This window comes from Vidua macroura, chromosome 18 (assembly GCF_024509145.1).
Source record: "Vidua macroura isolate BioBank_ID:100142 chromosome 18, ASM2450914v1, whole genome shotgun sequence".
Taxonomy (NCBI): Eukaryota; Metazoa; Chordata; class Aves; order Passeriformes; family Viduidae; genus Vidua; species Vidua macroura.
In genome coordinates this window covers 10512092-10521497 of record NC_071588.1, presented here as the reverse complement: position 1 = coordinate 10521497, position 9406 = coordinate 10512092, and the positions used below count along the sequence as shown (strand labels likewise).

Sequence of the window (9406 nt, the reverse complement as noted above, 5' to 3'; positions counted from 1 at the left end):
TACCTGATGCACTGATGAAGAAGGTGGAGTGCTCTGCAGGTACCAGCACTGACCAGACATCCCACAGCCTCCATTCCCTGGAGCTACTGGACACTGCAGGGGCACAGACTGTCCCCTCACACAGCTGGACCTGCGTGAGCCTCGGAGCCCAGAGAGCCACCCTGGTGGGGACAAAGACTTGGGGAAAAAGGTCTGCTTGAAGTGGCTGCTGGAACAAAGAGAAGCTGACAGGAAGCTTAAGGCCCATCCCAAGCTTTCCAGCTCTGTTGCTGGAGCTTTTAAATAATTGGCCTCTTGTCCTTCCTCTAAACTTTACCTCACAAATAAACATGAACACCTCGGTCTTGTTCATCGACTGAGTGCAAGAGGAGAAAGTGTTTCAATCTGCATCCTTTAATGAAAAGCTTGTACAACCCACCAAGGCATGAAAGTGCAATCAGGAAATCACATGTAATAACAAAATAACTCACTGAAGGTCAAGTTACCACAGGTGGCCAAGGTAATAACAAGACAGGTCACGCACTTCTCTTGAAAATGTTTTATTTGTTTCTAAAGAGGCTGAAAACAAGCAATTCTGTAGTTCAGAATACCAAATACTATTCATAGCACAGAATGAAGAGTTTTCAGAGAAAACCATTGCACTAGACCCAGATCTACTCAGCTACTGAAGATATTGCAACAAGGCTGGTGAACAGACCCCAGGATGGCAAGGCACCCTCCCACTGTGGCTCGCTCCACTCCACGCTGGCTGCTGCAGCTCTGTTCCCACAGAGACCTCAGAGTCTTGTGCAAAGTGCTTTCCCCCCCAGTGGGAGGGGCTGGTTATCATTGGCACGGTCACGGTGCCTCAGGCACCAAAACAAGCCAGGGAAGGGCCCCTCCCGCCTGGCTCCTCCTGGGCAGGCCCGGGGCACACTGGCAGCAGGTTTGCATTAATGTTGCATTTGTTTTGGGATAAAACAGGCTGTCAACACCAAGGACGGGCAGCCTGGCATTACTAGAATCACTTAGAAAACAGAAACAGAATAAAAAGTTGCCCTGCTCCAGCCCTGGGCACAGAGGGCTGCAGTGCTGCTGCATCCAGCACTCTGCAAGGGCTGACACTGAGGGGTAAGTTTGGCCACTGGACACAGGAGACTTACAGTCAGCCTCAGGCTGTTACCGAGGAACTCAGCCCTAAACTGCATCCATCCATCTCCTTCCTCTCTCAGCTTAAGGAAGTCCTCCTCAGTGACAGCAAGAGAAACCAGTTTTCCAAAAGCAGATTACTGCAAGACACATTTACGATTTACAGAAAAATCCAGCCATTAAAAACAATTGTCATTACCAGAAATTCCACAGGGGAAAAGATGTATTTCAGTTCTCATGAAGAGAAAAAACTACAGAGCTATTCACAGTAGAAACAGTGCACCCCACTCTACTGTAAAATAATAATGAGCTTGTAGTGATGATTATGTTGCTGATTTTGCCCAGAAAAGGCTGCTACAAAATGATCATCAATATTCACACTTACTTCAGCCAGACAAGTTTGGAACTTGCTACTGAAATAGTGTTTGATGAGCAACGGAAGCAGTAATGAGCTTGCTTTTGCTGAGTGTTATGCTCAAATCAGATTCCCCAAGAATCCTGAACTTTCTAGACTTTGGGCTGGCAGACTCCCAGTCTGCCTCGCTGCTAAAGCTCTTTGATCTGTTGCTGTTCTGACATTATTCAGCCTAATTAAATTGGTGGTTTTTTAACTAACTGACAAGGGGCACTGACACCTTTGCCACCTGTCTGGTTGCTGTGAAGCTGCCATTTCCAAGAACTTCCGAGGTGGGGCTAACAAAATAAGGCAAATACAGGAGAACCTGGAAGTCTCAGGAAAAATATGAAATCAGAGTTTGTTTGCTACAGCACAGAGCAGAAGTACATTTGGTTAAGTGAAGCATTTTTTTCTGAGACTGCACTGGCCCAGAACAATTGGTCACAAATGACTGTGATGCTCATATTGGCTTGTACAGCAAAGTGGTCACGTATTTCTTCTTGTAACGGTGCGTAGCACTGAGCACCATCACTCCATCCTGCAGGGGAGGGAAAACAAGTGAGCAGGTGCCACGCTCAGACACCCAGGCTGCCCGTGGGCAGGACAGGCCCTGGCCTCTCACCTTGATGGAAAGTGCATACAGGTGGTTCAACATGACGTGGTTGGGCTCAGGGAGCAGAGCGGGGTCGCACTGCAGAGAAGAGGGACAGTGTGACAGTAACAGAAGTCACAGGTCACTCCTCACAGCAGAGGGGTGACAACAGCATCTGTGACCAGCCACACCCCCAGTACATCACTGCTGCTCACGCTGAGTCCATCACAAACACAGTCACCATTTCAGAACAACCCCAGGTCCCTCTGGGTAAAACCCTCTGCATCCTCACAGGTCCATGAATCAGACTGTGATTATCCCTTACGTGCTTCTGGTGTCCTAACAGTAAACAAGATCAAGCTTTTGGGAGGAAAACAGCATTCTAGTTTTCCATTTTAAAGACAGTCAACTAGAAAAATAGATTTACTTCAGATGAATCCATCTGGACATACATAATAAGGAACTTACCAACACAATAACTTATCCTAATGTTTTTCCTAAGCTGTCCCCTGCCTGTATCCAGATTTTTCCCCATCTGTTCCCACCTTCAAGGGCATTATTTAGCAAACCAAAGTGATGTACTCACAGAAATCCCTGTGTCCTTGTTCAGGATGACCTGCAACAGGTGTGGGGGGAGAATGGGTGGAGATTTAAAGCGCTCCTCTGCCTTACAGACATAGGGCTCCTGGTGGTACGGTCCTGGGGGTGAACTGGACAGCTCTGCCAGAGAGATGGTAAATATTTAATCCTAAAAACTTTGTAAGAACATCTGCTCTTTATAGGTACATGCAGCCTAAAGGAATCAATGGCACTTAAGTACAACTGCAGCAGCTGGTGCAGTGCCAGAGAATCAGTCACTGCCCGAAAGAGGGGATTTCTGGTGTCCAAAGTCTGGCTTGGAATGAGCTGTGGGGCTCTGGGCAGCAGAGCTCTGAGGGCACAACTGCACTTCAGAACTTCTCTGTCACCTCTGCCCAGCACTTCTCCTGCTCCACTTCTCCTGCACTCCACAGTGCAGGCTGCCCTACAAGGCTCCCTCCAAAGGACAAGAACATGGGATGCACCTGTGAAAGGCAACTGCTCACCCCTGCAGACTGGGCTGTGGGAAGAGCCCTTCAAAGTCTACACTGCTACAGCCTGTGGGGGAAGGCATCTACTAGAATCTCCTCCTGGCCTGCCTCACAATTATATAACACTTTCTCCAAAAAGGCTTTGTCCAGGGCAAAGTTGCACAGAGCAAAACACACCCAAACACACCTCCTGCCTCAGGTTCAAAGGTCTTCTGAAGGAGGGTGTAAGGTACTGCTTCAGTCATGGGCTCCGTCCCTCCAGAGCTCAGCAACCAACAGGGCAAGGCTGAGCTCAGACACGGCTCAAACTAAATCCCACCTCATTTCTGTTACCCTGGAACATGAAACTTAAGGCAAAAATTGCATTTTTGTGTTATTCTTAGATAGATAATTTGTACTACACTGTGAGGATACTCCCCAGCCTGTGTTAGCATGGAGATGCACCTAATTTCCCCCTGCTAAAGTGCAACTCCTGACCTCCTCAGCCACCTCCTTCGTAGAGGAAGAGTGAATTAGGAGCAGTGTAGGCTGTCAACGTGGTTTGATGTGGTAAAGCAGACACTGATCCACCAGTGACTGCCCTAAACCCAGCCACTGCACACAGCAGGGACAAACAAACAGTTATTGAGCACCCAGGACTTCCTCCTCATCAGATCTGCGTTGCTCTGTCATAGGCTTCCTCCTCTGTGCATTCCACTTCCTTCCTTTGGGCATTTGTGATTCCTGCACACATCCACAGGGCCTGACACAAGTGCAGATTAATCTCTGCTGCAGCTTTAACTCAGATAAAAAGGGAAAATGAAATTTTGAACAGCTCTAAGAAGCGTGACATAAAGTTAGCAGTAAGCTCATACCAGACATGTCTGAACATTTTTGGGAGTCCACCATCAAAGCGTCGAACACTTCGAAGTCAGTTTTCTTCACCTGGATGATGTTGTTGACAGTACCCAGCTGGCTGGTTACTACTGGCTGGCAAAAGACAAGATAGAAAAATCAGAATAAAAAAAGCCTGTGGGACCAATAGACTCTCAGAACTACACAATCAGCATTACCAAGAATGAGGTACATTACTTTTGAAACATGACAGGACCAGATGTGAGAAGAGCCCAGCAAGTGTTAGGTTAAGAGGAAGGGCAGGATTTTAAGGGCTGGGAGGGGAAAATGCCAGCTGAACCTGCCAAGCCCACAGGGCTCCAGACAAGGCAGGGGTCAGGTCTGGTCTGGAGTTACCTGTGACACTGCATCCTTAAGCACTTGGGGAACTGCTGGGCAGGCTGGGGTTAAAGCTCATTTTATAGCAGAGGAGGAAAAACAGGCCTGGTAGATTTTGGCACAATTACTGGACTGTGAAAAGATCTAGAGCAGCAATAGCAACATGCTGGCACAGAGAGCCAGGAAGGCACAGCAAGCTCTGGGCTGCCAGCAGTGCTGCAATGCTCTAAAAGGCAGTTTGGCCCTGGACAAGAAAAGCTTGGCATCACTTATAAACCAATGGCCAAGAGATCCTGTCCCTCTTTGCATCCCCTGCCATCTGAGCTCAGGCTGATGCTGCCACCCAGGCCAGCAGCCATCAGAAACCTCTCTCTCACCAGCTGGAACAGCCCCTTTCTCCTCTTCAGATGCCTCACCCAATGAACAGTGAGTCAAAGCAAACATTACCTCTGCAGGATCGTGTGTCCACTGCCCATCCACCAGGAACTTGTACTGGTGCTCTCCTTCTGGCAGGTCCAGGATTGCCACGAAGTTATTGTGACTGGAATTTAAGACAAACAATCAGCCCTGCAATATTCTGAAAAGGACCTTGGTCTCTAAACTGTGACACACACTGTGACACACAGCACAAGCCTCCTCAACGTGCAAAACCTAAAACAGGCAGAGAACCTGTGATGCAATCCAAAGGTAAAGAATCAAATAATGATTAATGCTCATGATAATTTCCTCTGTGACACTGAGTCCCCCCACACTCCTGACAGCCCATAACTGGCACTGAGCTTTTGTAAAGTCACTCTCACATCTTCATGTTACTTGTTAGCACACGAGACCTCATTTATCTGCTGATGGAACCAGATCAGCTTTCTCATATTTCCTTGCCTTTCAGTATTTGCCATCACAAATTGCATTTCCCAAATGCCCATGAAATAAATGAACAATGAGCAGATAAAAGCAGCAACTCGATACTTCTGGGTTCCTTTGGGTCTGAAGAGCTGCTGCTTGGCAATTTCCAAACTCCTTGGGCTGTGAACTCCCTGATTCTTCAGAAGGCTTTAGCAGCATCTCAGAAAAGCTGAGAAACAGTTGATGCTGCTCCAACAGGCCACAGCCTCTGGACCCTCTGAGCTGGGCAAAAGCCACTGACATGGCAAGGATGTGTCATCAGAGACACTGAGCTGGAAGCAGCTCCCCTGGCCACTGCCCAGCCCTGCTCCAGGCACAGACTCACAGCAGGGACTGTTTGGGGTTATCTGTGCGTTGTGCCCAGGGAACTGACACACAGCTCAACTTCCACCCTGTGCCATCCAAGAATGGAGAAGTCAGATTGCCATCAAGGGCTCCAGGAGAGAAGCAGGACAGTGGTAAATCAAGCCCAATCCCATCTCTGAGCTGACCACCTTCCTCATGGCACTGAGCACTGCCAGTCCATGGGGAACACGCTGCAGCAGCACTTCATTACCTCCTTGTCAGAGGAATTTTACTCCAGTTGTTGAAGGACCCTGATAAATAAACTTCTTTCCCTCCTCCAGTCCAGCGGAAGACCGTTGGCCGAGCTTGAGTGGGGGTTTTGTCATTCACTTCCAGGTCTTGCTGCCAAGCTAGAAATTCCTCTTTCTCCAACGGAGCCTACAAGCACAATGTCTCAATCAAAAGGGTTCTTTCCTGGCAGACTCAGACAACCTGTGTTGCACTGAACACTTTTTTTGCCCTCAGGCACGATTCTCTAAGTCTGCGACAAGCAGTTTTTGCCAGATGCAGAATACAAGCTGCATTTCTGGATACTGTTCACAAGTTCATTTCCACAAATCCTGCAAATGTGTTGAAGCCTTCCAAATCTGCAGGAAGAGTGGAAAGCAAAATAATGCCCCTCCCTCCAGCCTCAATTATACCTGCTTAAACACCAATTCACTGTCTCCTTGGCATGGGAAGGAAGAGGGATGGACAGCTTTGTGTAAAGTCAATGACAAAATCCCTGCAGCTTGCAAACAGCCCCAGAGCATTCCAAGCAAGCAATGCTGGGAGAACAAACCAGCAATACCTTCATTTCCTCTGAATGGAACAAGTCTGCATCTTCAGGACTGTCCATGAGGATTTTGGGTCTGTCCCCCTCCTTGGTACTGATGGCTCCTCCTGAGCCGTCCCCTCGGGAGGCTTTGTGCCCGTGGCGCTCCAGCCCCGCTCGCTCGCTGCTCGTGTTCCCCATCCCTATGGATCTAAGAGAGCAGGGAAAGCCACATTAGCACAGGTACTCCCACAGCTGGAACACCAGCAGGCAGGAAAGAAAACTCATCCGTAGCCTTGGGCTGGGTTTTTGAGTTGGAGCCTCAGGAACTTGAATAACTCATTGTAAAGTGACACCATACTCTGCACAAAGGCACTAAGTGACAGTTTTTAGCTGCTGCTGCTAATGTGCTACAGTTCTATGCCTGAGCTCCTCTACCAGACTCAGGCACCCAGGGAGCTGAGCAAGCACTCCCTGCACACAGCACAAAGCTGTTGTGCTCCCCAAGCCAAGGGCTCCTTCTTTGCCTTCTCCCCCCCGTGCACACAGCGCTGCACTCGCCAGCTGAACACCAGGGGAACTTTCTGTGGGAAGGGTCCAAAAGCAGCCTGCCTGAAACGTGACCTCACTAGAATAACGTTGTGTCACCCTGCTGAGGATGCTGAGAGCAGGCGAAAGGGGTTCTAAACAAAGAACCACAAAATGTCCTGAGCTGGAGGGCCCCACAGGGACCACCCGGTCCAGCTCCTGCACAGACACCCAACACTCCCACCCAGTGCCTGAGAGCGGTGTCCAAACGCTCCCGGAGCTCCGGCAGCCTCGGGGCTGTGACCACTCCCTGGGGAGAGCTCACTCCCGCTGCCGCTCCCTCAGTCCCCGCTCTCCTCCGGGACAGGCAGAGACCCAGCCCCGCGCGGCTGCGCACGGAAGGGGCCCGCGGGCGCGCAGCCCGGGACCTCCGCGGGGCACGGGGGGCACAGCCCGGCCTGGCAGCCCCGGGAGCGCGGCCCCGGGAGCCGCCCCTGCCCTGCCCGGCCCGGCCCGGCCCCGCCGGCCCGCACCCACCGCCCGCCGCGCTCCCGCCGCCGCCGCAGCGCTTCCGCTTCCGCCGGGCCCGGCCCGCGCCCGCCGGGGGGAACCGAGCCCGGCGCGGCCGTTCCGGGCTGCCCCGGCCTCCATGGCGGACTCCCCCCGCGCCTCCTCAGCAGCCGCTGCTGCCGGGACACGGCTCCGTGCCCGCCCCGGGAGCCGCCGTGCCCGGGGCAGCGCCTGAGGGCGGTGTTGGAGCCCCGGGGCAATGGCGTGTCCCTGAGCGCCGCGGGCAGAGCGCGCTGGAACCGTCAGCTCTGGCGCCTGGGGGGGCACAGATTGCAAAGCCAAGTCCTTAAATGATAAATGTTTCCCAAATGAAATTACACCGATACATTTCTCAAAGCATTCCCACTCACACTACCTGGTTTTACCCTTGGCTCTCCCCAGCTGTTGCTGTTTTTTTCCTCCTCTTTCCTCACAGCCACAGAGCTGAGGCCTGCAGGCGTGTCACCGTTCTCTTTGCAGATAAATCGCGTTTTTGTCATTACAAATAGGAGCAACCCGCACGCAGACAGCAGGATTCCTACCAAATGGAAGTATCCACACACTGTAACACTGTGGGAGGAATTCTGCCGGCATGGCTGCGGCAGTGCAGTGCCGGCTCCCGCTGTGTTTTGGGGAAGAGCTGCTCCCTTTTTGCCTCTGGGGGTTGAAGACCCTGCCCAGGACTGGCTGCCAGGGCAGTGTGTGCAGGCATTGCCCCAGCCCTGCACACAGCCCCTGCTGGAAAATGCAGCTGCTGTTATTTTGGCATTTCACACAGCTTAGTGCTCCTAAATTCCCTGACTCCAACCCTGGTTGTTTTGTTCTCCCCAGTTCTCTTGGCCAGCACTGTTTGCAGTACAGGGTACCGTGTCTTGCCCATCACTTGCCCATCCAGGACCATTGTGATGATCTGCACAAGAGCCACATAGACCCACTGCAGGCCACAGTACCTTCATCTGGGGCCTGGTGTTTGCAATGTCTTTTGTTCTTCTAGGAACCACAAACTGCAGGGTAAGGACTGCTAGCAGATCACGAGGCTGTGGTAACCACTCTGTGGTAGGTACAAGCATTCATTTTAAAGTCTGCTGTTAAAATGTGATGGTTCCTCCTTCCACGGTGATGAACCATCCATGGTGTGCTCCATACCGAAACCTCTGGGAGCTGCTGGCCTGTGGACAGGACACGGGCCATGGACAAGGCATCTCAGCCTCACTGTTGCTGCCTTCTCCTCCCTGTTTTCCCTGTTCCTGCTGCCTTTTCAGGACTGGTTCTTGTCTCCCCTCCCCGTGACTGGTGGGTGTAGCACACTCCTGGAGCAATCAGCCTGTGACTCCTTTGTCAGGTGCTTCTCCCTGAGAGAATATCGAGGGCTGGATGACATCACACCATGAACAACTAAATCATCCCCCACCTCCTCACACACGTCTGTGTGCACGGTCTTTGCATTCACTGGAATGTTGTTTTCTCCCCTCAGCCTGAGTGGGAGCCCCATTCCCTCACAGCTGTTAATGCAGGACATGTGGGAAGCGAGGGATCAGCTAAAGACAAGCCACAGGCCTGGCAGAGCTCAGCCTCCCACTGATTCTCTGGAACCCTGGAGTTTTGCTCCTCCCTTTAACAGCATCTGTGACTTTTTGTCTCCTTTTATGCTCTGTAGCCTGAAGGGCATAAAAACTGTCCCTCTACCACCCCATCTGAACCAGCCTCCACATTCCAAAGGAAGCCTACAAAATACCTTTTCTACCTCTGCCCCTACTGGGGTAAAAGGACCAGGGAAAAACACAAGTGACTAATTCTGAATAAGAAATTCACTTAACAAAAAAAAGGACACATTCCACTTTCAGACTCTTCACAGCCCATAAAACAAGATAAAAGTAATTGGAGAAATGCTCCATCTGTTGTCATGACTGTGCCACACCACCTCCTAG

At 51.2% G+C, this 9406-nt stretch overlaps 1 protein-coding gene across 2 annotated transcripts; it reads right to left on the bottom strand.

Moving 5' to 3' along the window:
• Positions 1-523: 523 nt before the first annotated feature.
• Positions 524-7527, bottom strand: PRKAB1 (protein kinase AMP-activated non-catalytic subunit beta 1). 2 transcript variants are annotated; one of them, XM_053994213.1, is made up of 8 exons: positions 7467-7527; positions 6438-6612; positions 5859-6025; positions 4847-4940; positions 4042-4156; positions 2704-2837; positions 2148-2216; positions 524-2063 (listed from the first exon to the last, which is right to left on the bottom strand). In XM_053994213.1, exons 2-8 carry the CDS (start codon positions 6600-6602, stop codon positions 1986-1988), a joined length of 822 nt encoding a protein of 273 aa, XP_053850188.1. In that variant the 5' UTR covers positions 6603-6612; positions 7467-7527; the 3' UTR covers positions 524-1985. The 2 variants fall into 2 exon arrangements, with proteins under 2 accessions (XP_053850188.1, XP_053850187.1); XM_053994212.1 differs by lacking the exon at positions 7467-7527 and adding an exon at positions 7050-7303.
• Positions 7528-9406: the final 1879 nt, after the last annotated feature.